General features: G+C 55.5%; 1 protein-coding gene across 10 annotated transcripts in view; it reads left to right on the top strand.

Moving 5' to 3' along the window:
- The window catches only part of Ptprs (protein tyrosine phosphatase receptor type S), a 64616-nt gene that overhangs the window by 32366 nt on the left and 11988 nt on the right, over positions 1-20262 (top strand). For 3 of the 10 annotated variants that reach the window (XM_029531382.1, XM_029531384.1, XM_029531383.1), the window contains 10 exons: positions 6571-6840; positions 8427-9008; positions 9600-9733; positions 10015-10159; positions 15600-15905; positions 16625-16818; positions 16939-16965; positions 18225-18342; positions 18814-19413; positions 19761-19858. In XM_029531382.1, the coding sequence (XP_029387242.1) occupies positions 6571-6840; positions 8427-9008; positions 9600-9733; positions 10015-10159; positions 15600-15905; positions 16625-16818; positions 16939-16965; positions 18225-18342; positions 18814-19413; positions 19761-19858 (2474 nt within the window). The remainder of the gene's footprint in view (positions 1-6570; positions 6841-8426; positions 9009-9599; positions 9734-10014; positions 10160-15599; positions 15906-16624; positions 16819-16938; positions 16966-18224; positions 18343-18813; positions 19414-19760; positions 19859-20262) is intronic. The other 7 variants (XM_021217521.1, XM_021217522.1, XM_029531388.1 and 4 more) reach the window with 4 other exon arrangements.

The raw sequence follows: 20262 nt of genomic DNA, 5'->3' as shown, positions 1-20262 counted from the left end.
TGAAAACCCCTTTAATTCCCAGTCTGTTCTGTACCTCACTGCTCCCGGGGATCACTGAGAGCCGAGCTCCCCTAGGCAGATCGCCCACCCACAGCCTCCTCTGTACCTTCCCGGTTATTAAATCCAAAGCCTGATCAGGAAAGCTCTAGACCAGGAAGAGATACTGTTGCTTCTGCTCCCAGGTGGTAGAGACACTGCCAGCCAGCCTGAGCCTCAGGCAGACTCCTAGGTCCCTCCGCAAAGCAAGTGCTGGGGACAGGGAGTCCCCACGGACCACCTAACCTTGAAGATCACTTCTGTCCAGGCCTGGGACACAGGCCCAACCTTGGCAGGTGCTGATTTCCAGGTGTGTGACCTTGGGCTTCTCGTTTGACCTCTTAAGAGTTCTCAGTCCTCATGTGAACTGTGAAGTTCTTAGTGCTTGCTGGCCCTAAAAGCTGACAGCATCACGTGCCCTGGATGAAGAGGATCCCATGCACCCACATGAATTGAAAGGGGAGGAAGGAAGGGTCCTCTAGCCTTAGGAGGCTGTGTGTCTCCAGTGTCCTCTGTTTAAATGTGACAGTCTAAGGGACAGTAGTGAGACTTGCCAAGCATACTCTTAGCCCTAAGTTCAGATCCAGAACCACATAAAAATAAGATGGCCTGTGGGGGCTGCGGTCGGTGGGAGCTGGCTCAGAGAGCACCACAGTGCAGAAGTGAATCTGCAAGCCTGCCTGGACCATTTGTTCTTTATTGGTGTTTTTCTGAGGCCTATCCTCTGGAGACAGGTGGCTCCTCTGGGGCCAGTGATGTCATTTTCCCCCTTGTGGTTTTCTCTGAGGAAGTCCTGGGGCCCAAGAGAGGCGGGTGAGGGCACCCGGGAGCGCTAAAGCCCCCTTGGCACACAAGAACCCACCAGGCGAGCAGGGCAGGCCTGTGAGACCTATGGAGTGACACGGAACCTCCCTCACCGCAAAGTCAGCAGCCCTAGAGACAGACAGACAGACAGACAGACAGACAGACAGACAGACAGACAGACAGCCCCAGCTGCCCCCCCAACTAGCAGGCTCAACTTCTGAGGAATCCCCAAGAGCTGCCCTACCCTTGACCTTCGGGGACTCAATGGCCAGAGCCCAATAGAAGGTTGTTTTTAAATGCACATTCTGTACCTCTCTGGGATTTCCTGAGGGAAGCCGGTGCCAGGAGACAGCCAGATGATGTCATTGAAGGCTGTTCACATTTTTCCTCGTCAGTAGTTTAAAGCTGTAAGCCTTTAAGAGGTTTGCAGGTTAACCTGCACCAAAGTTGAGGTCTCGGGGATCCGAGCCTCTAATGCTGGCTTTCTATTACCCTGTACAGCCAGCGAGGCTGAGGAAACCCAGTACCTATGTGATTTCTGAGCTCAGCTTGCTCTCAGACCCTCAGAGGCTGACCTTCTCCTGTCGCCTGGGGAGATAGGTTAGCCTTCGGTGACATTTCTGTATCCAAATCCTGGAATTTGTCACCTGACTTGTAGGTCCCCCATTCTTGTGTCCCCAGAATGGGAACTGTGAGAGATCTGGAGCCTGGAACTGCTCTCACTTCCCAGAAGCTCTGTGGGATCTGTTGGTCAGCATCCCCTTCCCATTGGCTGTGCCCTTGACAGTACACGAACTCCCCATCACCCTGTCCTTTACTGAAGGAGAGGGGTCTCGGGGCGGGGAGACTCCAGTGGGGTCTGGTGGAAGTGGGGAGGGCGTCCCACAGGAACACTGAGCACTGACTGACATGTCGCCTGCTGCCTGCCTCACCCTCTGCATCTGTGTCCCTTGTGGGCCGGGTCGGTCAGGACATTAGATTACACCTGGTCCTTGGGAGAAGCCACAGTCTCCCATGGCCACAGTGTCGGATGGGGGTGGGGAAAACAGATTGGCAAGACTGTAAGGGGAATCAAAGAGGGAGACAGGGCTCCCCCTCACAGACACTTGGAACGCCTGGGAAACGACTGGTGGGCTACAGACCCAACAGCCTGCCAAGGCCACTGCTTAGCTGCTCTGGCCAGGGCTTGGGGCCCTCTGGGCCTTCATATGGCAGCTTCCTGGCCAAGGGGGGGGCAGGGGTGGGACTGGAGGCAGGTGGGAGGGGAAGGGACGGGGATAGGCTTTGAACTTGGGCCTCTGCCTGCCCCCTATGACAGGTGTAATCTAAAAACCTTACTCAACTCCCACCCTAGAGGCTGCACAAGCCCTTGGCACATCCCCACCCCAGCTCGCATCTACATACTCATTTTTGGAGTTTAGAGAACCAGCCACATTTTTCTCTCACTCCAAAATGCCCAGCAGAGCCCCGCCCCCATCTGCGGCTTGCTTGATCATTAGTTGTGCCACACTGTCGGGACCCTTTACCTAGTGCTTCAACCAGGCCACCTCACATTTTGAGTTTTTTCCCCACTCACCCCTCCTGTCCCTCCCCACCTACCCCTCACCCTCAAACCCCCACATTTAAGTTTTGGTTTCTGCCTCTTCCTGCTTGGGGGAGGGGCTGTCTCCTGGTTGTTTTGATGCTTTTTCAGTTGGTTTGATTATTATTCTTTTTTTGGCCATGTGAATCGGGGTTTGAAGCGACCATCCCCTCCTAACCTACCACCACCATCCCCCACCCCTGCCACCCAACCCTCCTGACCCCACTCACCCACTCGGGTTCCCCCTGCTGGGACCCTCCCCGGCTACTCGGTGACCAGAAGAGCTGGGGACCAGAGCCAGCTGGAGCGTGCCGAGGACCAAGGCTGGTGTTGCCCCTTATAACCCGCCTGGACCCTCCTTTCAGGTCGGTAATTTGGGGCGGGGGTCCCTCGGGGCCTGTCCGTCCTGTGGGCTCTGTGCCCACCTTATTTCCTAATGTGCACCTCAAGCCTGCAGCCAAGGGGTGGAGGAACAAAGCGGGTGGGCGACTGCCCAGAAGTGGGCAGAACACAGCATCAGCCGTCACGCCCACTGGCTGGGAGGAGATGAGAGCCGCCTCCTGCCTGCAGCGCCCTCCCCTGCATACTCTGGCAAACCAGCCCACTTCCCACAGGACACAGAAACCAACAAAGAGCCACGAAGGCCAGTGGGCAACATTTCTTGGATGCCCCAGACACCTTTGCAGCTGATGGGAGCTGACATGGAACTGACTGGGGCTGGCCATTCAACGGATAGGGGCTGGCCACATCAGAACCAATGACCGTTGAAATGACATGTGGTCCCACCCAGCATTTCATGACCGCAGTCAGCTCTGGGTGGAAACTGCATATTCAGGTCACCTGTAGCTTCTGTGTTTTGAAAGCTGAGGTCACTTCCACACAGCAGCACCCTTGAGTATAAACTGAAGTTGGGTCAGACATGAGCAAGGCCTGTAGAACCAGATACCTGGTCCTCAGTGACCAAGTGAGCTGTGTAAGCTTTGGGCTCTGTCCCTTCAGTGTTCCACACATTGCACTGGTGGCCTCAGGGAGTAACATGTGTGACAATCTCCGGTAAGGCTCAGCTGGGGCCCGTGGCTCACATGACTGGGGGTGTTCATTCTCTGCATCCCCCTGAAAGATGAACACATTTAAAAGAACTGCGATGGTAAAGGGGACAATCAGCTGTCATTGCCGCTCACCTGTGATTGGGAGCGTGGCAGGCATGGCTTTGAGGTTGGCAATTCTTCGTTATCCTTAGCTTCGTCACCTCTCTGGCTGGCTGTGTCCTCTGCTGCAGAGCGGGCTTGTTAGGAGCGGTCAAATGAGGCAGCTCTGTAGCTCAGACCTCCAGGTCACAGAGAGTTACAATGAGTTGGAGGCCAGCCTGGGCGACAGAGCGAGGCCCTGTCTCCACAGATAGCTGTTGGTTGACTGATAGAGATAGAAGATAGACAGTGGCTACTGTGGATGAGATGGCAGAGATGAGGGGCTGAGAGGCAACCAGTTGAGCCTCCTGTCACAGAGGGTGTTGAGGGAGGACAACAGTGTTGGCAACACCCTGACTGGGTTGGATATGGACCTGGGATCTGTCCACTCAGAGCCTGTTCCCTGCAGGTCACTGGAGAGCCCGGGCTTACATATCAGGAGCCTTGGATCCCAGGCTGGGGGGTCTTAGCCTATAGGTTGTAGTCTACAGTGCCCTGAGTGAGGTTCAGGGGTGTCTGTCTAGGGAGACCATGTTCTGGGTCTGGGTTGGTCTGTCCTGAGGATGCCATTTCTGAGGGCTTTTACCCCTTGGGTGCCTCACTATCTAGCCAAGGCCCTTGGTTGCTGGGTGGCGAGGCCAGATGCTGTGTTCTGCTGGCGGGGGGGCAGGGTCCGGGCATATCCCTGGGACAGCCACAGCCCTCCTCTGTTCAGACCCCGATTTTCAACCCCACGCCCATTCCACGTTTCTCTTCTTGCTTTGAGTGTTGGTTCCTTTCAGGGTGCTTTTGTTTGGCCTTTAAATTTCTGTTTTTGCTTTTTTTTTTTTTTTTTTTTTNGCTCACAGGTCCCTTACCCAACATGGCTACCTTGGAGGTAAAGCTTCCAGTTACCCCTCTTTGCAGACACTTAGCACAGACGAATGTCCCCAAAGAGGGAGAGCAGGCCTGAGGCTGCAGGGGAGGCTTGGGGGGGATAATAAAGCTGAGTCCCTCAGGGCCCTGAGCTCTCCCCCAGCACCCCCCCCCCCCCCACCCAGCAGCTACTGGGCTGCTGGGAAGGAAACAAAACAAAACAAACACGTGATGTGATCTCAAACTCGACCCTCCATACCGGCCTCACTGTGGATGCTGGCAGCAGGTGGCTGGCTGGACCCTGGTGCCGCCTCCCCTGCTCCTCACCCTCCACCCAGCCCTGTTGGACCTGTGCTCCCATCTCTGCCCCACGTCCCCTCCAGCCTGCAAGGGCTCACGCTTTCCCTACCCCCCCCTCCATCCTGTGCCCTCCATGACTCTGGACTTTTTGTGGGGCTACGTTTTCCGAAGGACTCCAGCCTGCAGACTTTCACTTGAAGTGACTCCCCTGTCCCTGTCGTCTATGACTCCCCCCCTGGATTCGGGAAACAGCTTGGGGTGTCCACCTAGAAACCTAGACTAGAAGGATTGGGCAAGGGCTGGCTTTTCTGTATCTGAGGCCCCTTCAATAGAGCAGACGCGCCTTTAGCAGGTAGTTAATGCCTGTGCACCCAGAACTGTGTGACAGGCGTGGATACGGAGCCATAATGTGGCCTCGTGTTGGTTTAACCTGTCAGACAGTCTTCACCTACCCAAGGCCATGCTCTTGCCCCTTAGTGTCTTAGGGCCCTGGTTGGGCGTCACTTTGAGCCTCACTCCTGGGAAGGCTACTCTTTGAGGCTCAGGTTCCCATGAGTGTCCCATGCCCACCCCAGAACTCACCCAGCTTCTGAAAACGGAGCCCTGGAAATGTCCTGCTGCCTTCCTAGCCCACAAGGCCCCTGCAGAAGGTGGCATCCATCCCCACCCACTAAGGAGCACAGTGAACATGCCCCTGCCCCCAATGCTCCAGCTCTTCCGCTCCTTACTGTTAATAATTCTCAATTATGAATTGTTATTGAATATCCTATTTATGGTTCTGCCAGGGCTGATGTGGCAATGTGTCCGGTTGCATTGCATCACATCTGCTAGAGTACCATGCAGCACTGAAGTGGGCCCTTCCCTTCTGCTGTCTCTCTGTCCCCGTCCCATCTCTCTTCTCTCTCTATCCTTTCTTCTCTCTCTCCCCCATCTCTCCATCTTGGCTCTCTCCACAATGCTGAGGCCAATACTCTCCTTTCATAAGCACCTCTCTCTCCCTCTTCCCTTCTTCCCTCCCTCTCCCCTTCTCTCTCTCTCTCTCTCTCTTTCTCTCTCTCTCTCTCTCTCTCTCTCTCTCTCTCTCTCTCTCTCTCTCTCTTCTGCATGATGTTTGTGATTTTTAAGAGCTGCATCTATTGATGGAAACTTGTCCAATCCGACAGAAGCTTTTAGAAGGGTTTCTAATACCCTAAAACCACAAAAATTTCATTAGCATTTCTCATCTTTCCCTTGGGGGTTTGGATCCAGAGGCCATAGAGTTCCTTGGTCCTTCTCCCTCCCGGGCTCCTATCTTTTATGATCAGTTCTGTCCTCATTTCCCAGGAAGGTGGCAAGTTGCATCCCCACAACACAACCTCTTTGTGTGTTCCCAACCCCAACCCTAGGCACTTTTCATGGTAGTTGCCCTTCTCAGGAGCCCACGGAGGCGCTGCCCACTGGCACCATGTCTGTCCACAAAGATGAGAAACTGCTGATAAATTTTTGTGTGTACTTCCATGCTGCGACCAGCGACCGCTGGCCGGGGAACCCTTTGCTATGAGAGCGCTTCGTGTCTCACTCTTGGTAGATCTATATACTGTTTGTGAAGTTCCTGCCTTTGAAGTTTCCTTTGTGTTTTTCTGATTTGTTTGGTTTGATTTTTTTTTTTTTTTTGGTCTTTTTCATTTGGGGGAATGAATGATCTGGGGGCTGTAATGGCCCTGTTTATATTTAAATGGCTTTCTGCCCTTTTCCCTCTTTTTTTCTCTTTCCTCCTCATCCTGTCCATTCCCCACTCCTGCCAAAACCGCCGCCTGCCCCCCCCAGTCCGCCGTGTGGCCCCACGCTTCTCCATTCTGCCCATGAGCCACGAGATCATGCCCGGTGGGAATGTGAATATCACTTGTGTGGCCGTGGGCTCACCCATGCCCTACGTGAAATGGATGCAGGGGGCCGAGGACCTGACGCCTGAGGACGACATGCCCGTGGGTCGGAATGTTCTAGAACTCACGGATGTCAAGGACTCAGCTAACTACACTTGTGTGGCCATGTCCAGCCTGGGCGTGATTGAGGCCGTGGCTCAGATCACTGTAAAATGTAAGTCAGGTTCACAAGGGGGATGGGGAGGGGATGGAAGGGACATATCCCTGACCCTGGTGCAGGCATGGGTAGAGCTAGGAAGTGGGTGTACCCAACTAGAACAGTGGTTATCAACCTGTTGGTCGAGACCACCCTTTTACAGGCATAGCCTAAGACCACCAGAAAACGCAGATGTCTACATTACCATTCTCAACAGTAGCAAGTTACAGCTATGAAGTAGCACTGACGATGACTTTGGCTAGGGAGTGCCCACAACGTGAGGAACTGAATTAAAGGGTTGCAGCCTTAGAAAGCTGAGAATAGCTGAACTAGAGAGTGTGGGTCAGATGCTGGGGATGGTAGCTCATGCCTATGATCCCTGTACTTTGGAAACAGAGGCAGGAGGATCAGGGATTTGGAGTCGGCTTGGGCTACACAGCAAGCTTTGAGACCCCAGGGTGAAGCTCTCAGTTTCCCAGCAGGATCATGTCCAGGGAGAGAGTGGGTTTGATGGGAAGTCTAAAATTTAAACAGGTAATACAGACAGTGGGATGAGGGTAGCCTGTGTCAAGGCCCTAGGACTCCAGGGGGCGGGGAGGGAGTGGTTATTAAAGACTGCTGCTGGCTTGAGTTCCAAGTGAGAATCCAAGACCAAGCTTTAGGAGGAGGACCCATGAACTCTGGCCCTCCTCATCCTCGGATGAAATGAAGTATTTCACATTTATCTTTGACAACTTGGCGGCTGTAAGGTAGCATTGAACTCAAACACTGGGGAAGTGCACAGTGAGCCTCATCTGCGGCTGATCCATTGGTTGTGCTGAAGATTAAATATATCGGTGCCAAGCCTTGCCCTGTGTGGGTATAACAGCTGGGTATAAAACCCAGGCTAGTCAGATGGGGAAAACAGAGGGAATGAGAGGGCTACAGGTGATACTGCCTGTCGAGGAGAGGTTTGGAGGTGTGGAGAAAGCTAGTGTAGCGTGACAGATGGAAGATAGAAGCCCTATGTGTCTGAAAGAGTGAACCACAGACACAGACCAGGGTCTGTGTAACTGTAACTGCATAGACAGTTCCTAACAGCAGACACTTCTCCTTTGTAAATGTCTTCTGTTTCACAGAGTAGGGGCAGGAAAGAGCCTTACTGTTTAGCCCATGATAGCCTGGAGTTTGCCATCCTCCTAATTCAGCCTCTGAAGTTCTGAGATCACAAATGAGCTCCATTGCACCTGCCTGAAAATACTGTTCTGACGGCACATGCCTCAATACAAGGCCATTCTCAGCTACGTAGTGAGTTCAAGACCAGCCTAGGCTACGTGAGGCCTTGTATTTTTTTTTTTTTTAAGTAAATATTTTCAGCCCTAAGATACTTCTGGTTTGTTCTGTGTTCACTCCTCTCTGCCATAGTAGTGTGAACGTCAGCTGTTGACAGTGTCATAGTTGTGTTCTAACCAAGTTTGTTTGTTTGTTTGTTTTTAACAACTGTGACACTGAGTGATGGAGCAGGATGAATGGGGTTACTATTGCTAGGCTGTGTGTTTGCTGAGGGAACTGAGGCTGAAGTGAGCCAACATGTGGTCTTGAGTCACCCCACCTCCCTCCTGCAGCTCTCCCCAAAGCCCCTGGGACTCCTGTGGTGACGGAGAACACTGCCACCAGTATCACTGTCACATGGGACTCGGGCAACCCTGACCCCGTGTCCTACTACGTAATTGAGTATAAGTCCAAAAGCCAGGATGGGCCATATCAGATCAAAGAAGACATCACCACCACGCGCTACAGCATCGGAGGCCTGAGCCCCAATTCTGAGTATGAGATCTGGGTGTCAGCTGTCAACTCCATCGGCCAGGGCCCTCCCAGTGAGTCGGTGGTGACCCGCACAGGTGAGCAGGCACCAGCCAGTGCTCCCAGGAATGTTCAGGCCCGCATGCTCAGCGCCACCACCATGATCGTGCAGTGGGAGGAGCCTGTGGAGCCCAATGGCCTGATCCGTGGCTACCGTGTCTACTATACCATGGAGCCGGAGCACCCAGTGGGCAACTGGCAGAAACACAATGTGGACGACAGTCTCCTGACCACTGTGGGCAGCCTGCTGGAAGACGAGACCTACACTGTGCGCGTGCTCGCCTTCACATCGGTGGGCGACGGGCCACTGTCAGACCCCATCCAGGTCAAGACCCAGCAGGGAGGTGAGGTCTGGGGAACAGGTCCTCACATGTCTGCCAGGGGTGTTGTTCTAGAGTAAAAAAGGACAGAGTTATCCCAGCCAATCAGAGCACCCGGCCTCCCGTATGCCAGCTCAGCCATTCATCCATTGACTGCCAGCTAACCCCTTCCCTGTAGTCACTGGGAGACACATGTGTTACGCACACACAAACACACTGCCATTGTCGTGTCACTTCCTAGACAATAAGTGTGTATACCACAGATCCCATCACTGGGGGAAGGGGCAGCAGTTTGGAGTGAGTTTGAGGCCAGCCTGGGATACACAGTGAAACCCCATCAAAAGAAAAGAATGGGTGAGCATAATTGCCCAGCCCTGGCCATTCCATTGGCCCTTTCCCTGCAGTGATTAGAGAGGGACAGGGGATCCCAGGGGATGGCCACTCACGAGCAGACACGGTGGCTGACCGGCCAGAGGAGTTCTGAAGTGTCTGAGCTATGCAGGCCGCAGTGTCGGGAGCCTCGCTTGCGACTGGAGCTCTCTTGAGGTGTCAGGTAGCTGGTGAGGACACTGTACTTGCTCCACCTTGCCCATCCCTCGTGTGCTTCTCCCCTAGTGCCTGGCCAGCCCATGAACTTGCGGGCTGAGGCCAAGTCAGAGACCAGCATTGGGCTCTCGTGGAGTGCACCACGGCAGGAGAGTGTCATTAAGTATGAACTGCTCTTCCGGGAGGGCGACCGAGGCCGAGAGGTACCTGGGCTGGATGGGTGGCAGGGGATGAGCTGGGTGGGGCCTGCCAGGCAGGCCCCCATGGCCTCTCATCGGTGCTGGCTTGTTACTCACTCCTGCCTCCTCATCCTTCCCATCCATTCTCTCTGCCCACCTTGCCTCATTCTGCTCATATGCCCTGTCGCTGTCTCTCATGGATCTCTCTATTTCTCTCTGTCTCCATTCATCACTGTCTCTGTGCCTCCCTCTTTGTCTCTTTGTCCCTGTGTCTGTCCACCTGCTCCTGGCCCATCCGTTCTCAGGTGGGGCGAACCTTCGACCCAACCACAGCCTTTGTGGTGGAGGACCTCAAGCCCAATACGGAGTATGCGTTCCGGCTGGCGGCTCGCTCGCCGCAGGGCCTGGGCGCCTTCACCGCGGTCGTGCGCCAGCGCACGCTGCAGGCCAGTACGTGTCTCTCGGCGCCTTGTCCTTGGGGGAGGGGGGGTGCAGTGGCCACTAACCCAGCCTGAGCCCCTGGGCGGGGGCGTGGGGAGGGGGTGCTTCCCGCCTGGCCTGCCTCAGCCTTGGCCATGTCTGCCTGCCGTGCCTCAGTTTCCCCAGAGCAGGGTGGGTCTCCCCATGGGATGAGACTGGCACAGAATGGCCACTCGGCCACTGGTTCCTTCCCTCTCCTCCCAGACCTGGGACTAGTCCTGTCCCCAGGATGTCCCTGAGGGCCTGGGATGACCCCTGGGTGACCCTGGAGTTTCCACACTTACCAGGTCCCCCTCAGCTCTTCTCACCTCCCAAGGGACATGGCTCTGGAAGCCTAAGGACAGAGTTCCCAGTGGCCCAGTTATTAACTGAGCAACATCAGTTTTGGGGGCATGTGTGGCCCTTGATACAGGGTCTTGGTCCCTAAAGCAGCTTGCTGTGCCTGCCCGGCCCCCATCACAGGTTTCTGTTTGTGGGGCACATGATGGCCCCAATTCCCACCACCATTCCCACACTTCAGCTCAGCCCTCATGACCCCTTTGGGGCTGCCTCACACCCTGCCTGCTCTGCTCAGCTTGGCCAGCACAGCCTCTGCCACTGTGGTTCCTTGCATCTCCCCTACTCCCTCAGCCAGTCACCATGTGGCCACCAAACGTGGTTCCAAAAGCAAGTACAGTCGGTGACCCTCACTCCCCATGTGTGAGAACACAGTGGGTCTCAAGTCCCTCAAGGGTGATGTAGACTTGCTTGGACCAGGGTTTCTCTGAGGGCAAGGGCCACAGAGATCTGGTTCCCTGCCAGCCTTCCCACCCCCCTGCTGCTTCCTGCCCCTATCCCCCACCCCAGCACTGAGCCCCAGGTGGCTCCAAGGTGGCAACTGTCAGGTGGAGGTCAGTGAGGGTGGCCTGTGGCCTGGGGCCACCGAGTGGCCGGTAAAGGTGGCCCACAGGTGAGTATCAGCCAGTCTCAAGCAACTCACAAACACAGCCCACCCTGCGTGTCCCCTGCCTGCCCTGGGCATCATATGGCCCAGAGGAATCTCCAAACGGCCCCAACTAGACATAAGACATGTGTGTCAGACTTCAGAGCAGTCCCATCCGAGACAACACGCAGGTTGGGCTGGATTGTGACGGTCGTGACCTCTGAGGTCACCCAGCCATGAGCGCTCCAGCGCGGCCCAGGACAGGGAGTTGGGGGGGAGAGGGCTCCCCTTCTCATCCGAGACCCAGGGCCAGGCGTGTTCCCAGGGCTGTGGGCTCATTAGGCCCTGTCAAGGGTAGGTGCAGGTCTACCCGCTGGCCACTGCGGGTGTCCTCAGACCCCACCACCCCCCACTGCCCAGGGAGCTGCAGAATGGCTCTCCCGGCGTGGGTCACCAAGAGCTCATAGCCTTGTAGCCGGCGCCGTTCCCTCTCGTAAGAAAGTCTGTTAAGTTAGCGCCTGAAGGAGTGGAAGGTAGGTAAAGACTGGGCGTCTCTGTGAGGCGTCTGTCTGTCTGTCTTTCTTTTATGATTTTTTTTTTCATCATCGACACTGTCACTTCGCTTCTTGTTTTATTATTGTTTGGTTTGGTTTTATCCCTCCACCTCCCTCCTGTTTCACAGCGGAAGCCTCCTTCCAGCACATTCCCCGGTGGCTTATTTTGTTTCCATCACTCCTGCCTGACCCCCACCCCCACCCCCGGGCACTTTGGATCGGGGTGACTGGTCAAGAAATGGGCCCCAATCCACCCTGTGACTACTGTCCAGTTTCCAGGAAGGAGAGGACAGCAGACATCCCCCAGGGCCCACAGCAGCCACTGTCTTATACGAAGCCGCAGTCAATTTTAGATCCTTGCATGGAAAGTCAGGGAATGCACACAGTCATTGACTAGATGCCAGACCCACAAGGGCATGGCAGGTTAGAGGACCAGATTGTAGTCCTGGTCCCTGAGTGGTGTGTCTGCCACCTGCCCAGGCCCAGGTCTGTGGTCCCCCAGCTGAAGGCCAGATGCCCATAACTGATGGCTGAGCATGAGGCCTGCTGTGTGCTCAGAGTGGGCACCTGATATTTCTGAGACTCCATTTCACTGGTGGCAAAATGAGGTCTGCCCCTGGGCTTCCTGGGTGCTTGAGAGTGCATGGAGCCGGGTCTGGCACCTAGCACGTGTGCAACCAGTCCTGACAGCCAGACCAGTGAGCTTTGGAACCGGGTTTCCTCTCTGTGGCTTGAGGCAGGGTTCAGGGTCAGTGACTGAGTGGCTATGCAACACATGTGGGAACCTCCCCCATGCCCAGCAGGCAGGGCTACAGCGAGCCAGTGTCATGACCGAAAAAGGGAAATGGGTGCTGGGTACACCCACATATTATCAGTAATTCCCATAGGTTAGCCTCTGGTCCATAGTAGGGCTATAAATGTTTCATAGTAGGCATGCCATTGTGAGCAGAGTCCTGCTGTTTGGCCCAGCACACAGTTGGTGCCCCTTAAATGTTGTTTGAAGTTTAAATACAGATCAGGACATACATCATAAATGGAGGCCATTGGCCATTGGTGACAAGCTAAATGATGCCAGTGCACAGAGGTCCTGAGATCACACAGGGCTCTGACAGTTCTGCAGGCCTCTTCAGATACAGAACACACTTAGTGCTGCTTGCTCTAAGGAAGTTGGCTTGGTGTTTGACACCCAGCAGGTGCTCAGATCTGTACGGTAATATTCCTGCAGCTCGGGGTTTGTTCAGCACATAGTCAGTTCCTGCCAAGTCCCCGGCACCATGTACAGACAGTATGGGCTCAGTTATAAGCACTACAACCACTCTAGTATCAGATCATGATACCTGACACATAGTAGGTGCTTCATATATGAAAACTAGAACTCAGTCTAATAAAGGTCTTAGAACCTGGGCTGTCATACCATAAGTACTTAAGCTAAAACTACTAACAGCACCTGGCACCCAGTGGTTGCCTAAGAGATGAGAACTCTTTGTTTCCCGGGGTACAGTTGCCCAGTACCTGACACAGTAGGTATTTAGTATAGGAAGACAATTACTCCAGTGTCTAGTATACTGTGGGCATTTAATCTATGGAGGCTGCTAGTCCAGTGTCTGCCTAACACCAGTAGGTATTTAATGTGTGGAGAGTATTTTTAGTCAGTAAGTCTCCTGATGTGTAGTACCTGACACACAGTAAGCACTTAATCTGTGGTCACTGTTAGCCCAGTCACTGCCTGGCATATGTGCAGTATGTTTAACATTCAAAGGCTGTTGGTCCAGGGCCTGGTTGCAGTGTTTGATGTGTGGGTGCTTCTAGCCCAGTACCAATACACAGTAGGTATTTAATATATGTAGCCTATCAGCTTAATACCCTGCACACAGTAGGGCTTATTGTGCAGGAACTGTGAGCCTAGTGTCAGGAGCACAGAATGTGCTTAGTATGTGAGCACTGTTAGCTCAATACCTAGCTCACAGTAGGCACTTAATATGTGTGTTCTTGATGTTCTGTGGAGTTCATAGTCCATTGCCTAACACATGGTAGGTGTTTAGAATGTGGGGCCTTGATCTTCAGTAGAACCCCTAGCACAGTATTGGTACACAGTGTGGACGCCCGCCTCGCCAGCAAGGAAGACACCACACAACAGGATTCTTCGGCACACGTTTATTGGGAGAGCTTGATTGCTGAGGCGAAAGACCCCGAGACCTAGAGCTAGCACTGCTTTTATAGGCCTAGGACTGGTGTGGCCATGTCTGATTGGTTCTGCTTTCAGTCCTTAATTTACATGCCCCAGACGGGCTGTGACTTGGCGTGAAACCCATTTGCACCTGCGCACATTGGTTGTTTACCCGAAATACACGGGCGGTGGCCAGTGGTAGCCAGCGCCATCTTGTAATGGCGTTACGTGGCTTCCCACACACAGTAAGTGATTTAGTTTTTGTAATCTAACTTTCTTATATAGCCAATAGCATAATACCTAGCACATAGTAAGTGCTTACTCTGTAAGAGCTTCTAGCTTGGTGCCCTGGCACACAGTAGGTACTCAGTATGCAGGGACTTTGCCCAGCACACAGCAGGTGTCTCATAGGCTGTGTCCAGCGCTCGTCTGGTTTAGCTACAGTAGGTGTCTGATGAATTACCACCTCAATTTTTACTTTTAAAAACACCTGGCATGCAGGTTTGGGGATTTAGCTCAGTGGTAGAGTGCTTGAGTGCAAAGCCCTGGGTTCGGTCCTCAGCTCTGAAAAAAAAAAAAACAAAACAAAAAACAAAAAACATCTGGCATGCTCACACACACACAGTAAGGCCAAGAGCACAGTGGTGTCTGGAATGGTGTCTGGAGTTGGTGGTTGGGACAGCCTCAGGGGCCCCTGTGGCTCAACGTTTCAGTGAACAGATGAACCCTAAGCATATTTAATCACTATATTTTTTTACCCCAAATTACTGGGAAATCTTCAGCATCATGTAAGAACTCATATTAGATGTTTAATGAGTAATACGCTGTTGGCTGAGACACCTTGTACATAGTAAGACTTGTTTCCTGACTGCTAATCCTCTTTGCAAATATCCAGCACATAGTAGGCCTTCAACAGCACATGTCTTTAGCTTTATTCTATGAAGCCTTTGTCAAGTAGCTTGCACATAGTATGTACCTGTATGTGTGGCTTCTCTTGTTCTCCCTGCTTGGCATGGTACCCAGAACATAGTAGGTACGAAGGTGGTAGGTGATTTTGCTCCCATTCTTTGGAGCCCTTGGGGGTGCTTGGCACATAGTAGCTACTCAGTTTCTGGAGCTTCAGTTTCAGTCCTTGTCATGGTGCCTGGCACATGGCATATGCACAGTTAAGTACATCTCTGTATATTCATGTATGCAGTTCCTGGCGTGTGCTCATAGTAGGTATGCAAGACACAGGCTTCTCTCCTGCCACTTTCTGAAGGTTATGACAAGTGTTCTAGCAATGAGCAGGTGCTTTAGCATGGTTGCCTTGTGGTGCTGGGCCCATAGATGCAGTGTGGGTCCTACCAGACACAAAGGAGGTACTCAGTAGTTGCTTTCTGTATTCCGTGAAGCCTGTATCACATTCTTAACACAGGACAGGTGTCTGATGACATACTCAGGCACATAGTGGAGCCCAGTGGCAGGAGTGTTCACCACCACCACCGTTGTTCCAGTGCCTGAGTCACAGCAACTGCCTGTCCCATGCTGGAGACATACTATGCACAGGGCAGTCACTATCCCACAACAAGCTCAGCAGTTCTTGGCCAGCCCTCCCGGACCCGCCCACCCGCCCATCTCACCTTTGATTGACACCCGCTTCTTTTGGGTTCGACTTCTCTTTGGTTCGTTCTGTTTTGTTATCATCTTTTTATTTTCTCTTTCCCATCTTCTGTCCCTGCCTTCCCCGCCCATCCCACTCCCCGCCCCCCACGCTCTCCCCAATAGAACCGTCAGCCCCCCCTCAAGACGTTAAGTGCACCAGCTTGCGCTCCACGGCCATATTGGTAAGTTGGCGCCCGCCACCGCCAGAAACTCACAACGGGGCCCTCGTGGGCTACAGCGTCCGCTACCGACCGCTGGGCTCAGAGGACCCGGACCCCAAGGAGGTGAACAACATACCCCCGACCACCACTCAGATCCTTCTGGAAGCTTTGGAGAAATGGACGGAGTACCGTGTCACCGCCGTGGCTTACACAGAGGTGGGACCAGGGCCCGAGAGCTCGCCCGTGGTCGTCCGCACCGATGAGGACGGTAAGCACCAGCCCAAGCCATAACCCGGGCTGCGCCCGCCCCTGGCAGCTCCAGCTCTGGGACGGGACTGGGGTCAGCGGGAGCCAGGAAGCCAATGCGAGCTGGCCTCGAGCTTGGGCACCCTCCTACCAGGGTGTGCCTGTAGGTGGCCTCCTGAACCGAGTCTTAGGTGCTCTGGGGCCCTGCACCATCCTGCCTGGAGGCAGGCGGCCACCTCCACCAACATACGCCCACAGCGGCCTGTTAGAGGCCAGATAGCTTCGAGTGAAGGGCTAGTGTGAGCTACAGGAGGGCTGGGAGCCAAGCACCATGGGAAGAAGTGCTGTTAGTGTCAGTGCAGGTAGAGGGAGGGTTTGGACCTGGTGAAATCTGAGCACTTGTTCTGCTGGCCTACTAGACCAGGAGATGATGGTGTTTGGGGAACTCCTACCTGACTGCCTAGTGTGTTCCAGCTTTGGGGTCACGGATTCCACTTTCCAAGCCTTAGTTTCCCCATCTGTAGACTGCAGGGCTGTGTATCAGTTCAGATGGGGCCATGGAGAAGGGCCACGGGCTCTGGGGACCGCGGTGGTCGTTATGTGGTGCTGCAGCAGGTCCTGGGAACATAGCGGGTAGAGGAGGGCCATGCCTTTCCCAGGCCAGCAGCTATCCAACACCCTGGCCAGGGGCAGGGCCTGGCGCCCTGGTAACAGCCCCGCTGCCCCCCTCCTGCCCGCCAGTGCCCAGCGCGCCCCCGCGGAAGGTGGAGGCGGAGGCGCTCAACGCCACAGCCATCCGAGTGCTGTGGCGCTCGCCCACGCCCGGCCGGCAGCACGGGCAGATCCGCGGCTACCAGGTCCACTATGTGCGCATGGAGGGTGCCGAGGCCCGCGGGCCACCGCGCATCAAGGACATCATGCTGGCGGATGCCCAGGTGGGCAGGCACGGCTGGGGTGGCAGGGTGCCTGGGCACTGTCTTCTCTCTGCTCCCCACTCCACTGCTGGCTCCCCTCTCACTTCCCTCCTCTCTCTTCCTCCACCGCCTCCCGCTCAGTGGGAGATGGACGACACTGCCGAATATGTAAGTAGTTTTCTAGGCCATCCTGCTGTCCTCGCTGTGCACTCTGCATGCCTGTGGTCCCCTGGTCTCCCCACCTGTGTCCCTGCCTGCCCTCCATAGCTGCTGATGGACCTAGGGTCGGGAAGGACAGCGATCAGAGGTGGCTCTAGAGCAGGGTGAATTTGCTGTGTCCTCAAGCAAGACACTGCCTGTCTCTCTGCTGCTCTGTTTGACAGGAGACATGGGCTCTGTACAAGGTCCAGAGTTGCCACTAACCTGGCCCGTGCCCAACAGGGGTCTCACGCCCCAAGGGGAGGCCTCTTTCTTTCCTGCCTGTGTTTCTGTCTCCTCCCCCACTCCTATGTTCCTAAGGAATTGAGGATTTTTGTACTGCCAGGCGTGTGTGTGTGTGTGTGTGTGTGTGTGTGTGTGTGTGTGTGTGTTTTGACCAGAGCCACCCAGGAGGGCATTAGGACCTAGTGTGCTTGAACACCTGCTGCATGGGGTGCAGTGTAAACAAACTGTACCCCAACATGGAGTCACACTATTATATGTATAGGGGCAGGCGCCAAGCGTGGGGCGGTCAGCACAGTAGGAAGCTTGAGGCTTATTGCTATGGGATTTGATCTGAGACAGGATTAGCCTGACACCCCAATCTTCACCCTAGACTCCAGGGCTGGCCTGAGTTGTGGCCCGCGCCTCTCTTCTCAGAGCTAGTCCATGTTTAAGTTTGCATCTTAACATGAGATGGCCATTTCCTAACTGGCTTTCAGATTCCAGGTCGGGTTAACTGTTGAATTTCTCTAGTTAGTTGTGGGCAGCTCTGATAATCCAGTGGTTCAGGGGGAAGCCCAGCCCTGGGGTAGGATGGGGCCTGGGTTGTTAGAGAAACGCCCAGAACCCCTGTAGCTGGAGCGCGCAGTGCCTTTGAGAGGCAGAGGGAGGAAGGAGAGCAGGGCAGCAGATGAGCAGGGCCTGGGGGACTCTAGAGAATTGACCTGACTCCAGAGAAGGTGGAGCGCCTCGGAGGGATGATTCTGGTCAGGATGCGCTCTGGTGGCTGTTGCCCTGGGTATATAGGAGCAGGGGACCTGGTGGTGGCTGTGTGCCCAGCTTGTGTGTTTCTGACAGGAGTGTGGACACTGCATGTTGCAGCCTGTGCATGAGCTCACCAGCATGTTGCCTGTGGACTGGAGGCATCATCTCTTGTGACTGTCTTAGGGGAGAAGGTGGACGGGGCTGGCACCATTGCTGACCGTGCCCACCCGTCCCACCCACAGGAAATGGTGATCACGAACCTCCAGCCTGAGACTGCTTACTCTATCACAGTAGCCGCGTATACCATGAAAGGCGATGGCGCTCGCAGCAAACCGAAGGTGGTGGTGACCAAGGGAGCAGGTAGGCTATCCACTGCACAGCCTCTGGCTCCACAAGGCCAAGAACACTTCCCATGATTCTCAAGCCAGAGTGGTTTTAAGACGCACCAGGCAGGTGGACCCAAAACAGGAAAGACATGGGCCCTTTTCAGAGGCTCCAGAGGCCAGGCACTGCTGGCCCTTATGTCCACCTCTGCCCAAGTCACCCCAAGTCACCCCCTCTCTCCAGACACTATACTCATCTGGCTGTCTCCTCTCAGCTGCGAAGTGGGAGTCAGGCTTGAAGGTAGCCCAAAATAGGTCCATGTGCCTCACATGGAATCCAAGTCTTTGCTTAAAGGAAGTCCTTCCTAAAATGTACCTTTAAAAACTAGACCTTAAGGATCGGGAGTGTGGTCAGGGGTGGGTCCCTGCGCAGAAATCCCCCAGTGAGGGGCTGCTGTCGGGGTTTGGAGAACCGTGGCGGGGCCGCTGACTGTTTCTCCCTCCACAGTGCTGGGCCGCCCCACCCTGTCGGTGCAGCAGACCCCCGAGGGCAGCCTGCTGGCGCGCTGGGAGCCCCCCGCGGACGCGGCCGAGGACCCGGTGCTTGGCTACCGCCTGCAGTTTGGGCGCGAAGACGCGGCCCCGGCCACGTTGGAGCTGGCTGCGTGGGAGCGGCGGTTCGCAGCGCCTGCACACAAGGGCGCCACCTATGTGTTCCGGCTGGCAGCGCGGGGCCGCGCGGGGCTGGGCGAGGAGGCCGCGGCAGCGCTGAGCATCCCCGAGGACGCTCCGCGCGGCTTCCCGCAGATCCTGGGCGCCGCGGGCAACGTGTCCGCGGGCTCCGTGCTACTGCGCTGGCTGCCACCCGTGCCCGCCGAGCGCAACGGCGCCATCATCAAGTACACGGTGTCCGTGCGGGAGGCCGGCGCCCCGGGGCCCGCAACCGAGACGGAGCTGGCGGCGGCAGCCCAGCCGGGGGCCGAGACAGCGCTCACGCTGCGAGGGCTGCGGCCGGAGACGGCCTACGAGCTACGCGTGCGCGCGCACACGCGTCGCGGCCCCGGTCCCTTCTCACCCCCGCTGCGCTACAGGCTCGCGCGGGACCCAGGTAGGCGCCGCCCCGGGCCCCGGCCCGCCCCTCCCCGCAGGTAAGTCTCGGCCTCCAGACTCAGCCCAGGCGCCCGAGGCTCCAGTCGGTCGGTCGGCAGGCACAGGTGGGATGCGGCTTGGAGGCCACGCCCATTGCTACGCCCCTCCCGCTTTTCTCCGCAGCCGCGCCGTCTCTGCAGCAGCAGCAGGCACTGGGGACAGGGCAGGCAGGGCCGGGCCAGGCAGGAAGGCCGAGGGCACAGCGGACCACAGGGACAACAGGGGCCGCCCCACGCGCCCCTTAGCCGGTGCCCGGTTCTTACTGGACCATCTCTTCTCTCTCTCCCTGCTTGCCGCCGCCCTCAGTCTCCCCCAAGAACTTCAAGGTGAAGATGATCATGAAGACTTCAGTGCTGCTGAGCTGGGAGTTCCCCGACAACTATAACTCACCCACGCCCTACAAGGTACAACAGTGAAGGAAGGGGCGGGGCAGGGGGTAAGACCTGGGAGCCTGAGGGAGATTGGGCACAGTCAAGGCCACCTGAGATCAGGATTCGATGACACCTAGATTTCACAGTTTAGTCTGAGATTGAGGCGCAGTGTGCAACTCGGGCTGTGGGTTTCAGTGTCAGGGAGGTTTGCGACCGAAGAGGATCAGTCACAGCTGGGGCTCTGCCTGGGATCAGGGTCTGTCAGGGTTGCTGCTGAACCTGGGATCAAGGCTCAGTCAGGTTGCAGCCTAGTCAAGACTGGCACTCAGAGTTGGGGTTCTGCCTGAAGCCAGGATTTAGTATGTTGTTCAGGCTTAGTCAGGAATAGAGCTAAGTTAACTCCTGGAACAGCTCGTTGGTCCTGAGCCTGACTCCAG

This window comes from Mus pahari, chromosome 18, assembly GCF_900095145.1.
Source record: "Mus pahari chromosome 18, PAHARI_EIJ_v1.1, whole genome shotgun sequence".
Classification (NCBI taxonomy): Eukaryota; Metazoa; Chordata; class Mammalia; order Rodentia; family Muridae; genus Mus; species Mus pahari.
The sequence above is the reverse complement of the archived record's forward strand: the minus strand, read 5'-3'. Positions and strand labels throughout refer to the sequence as shown.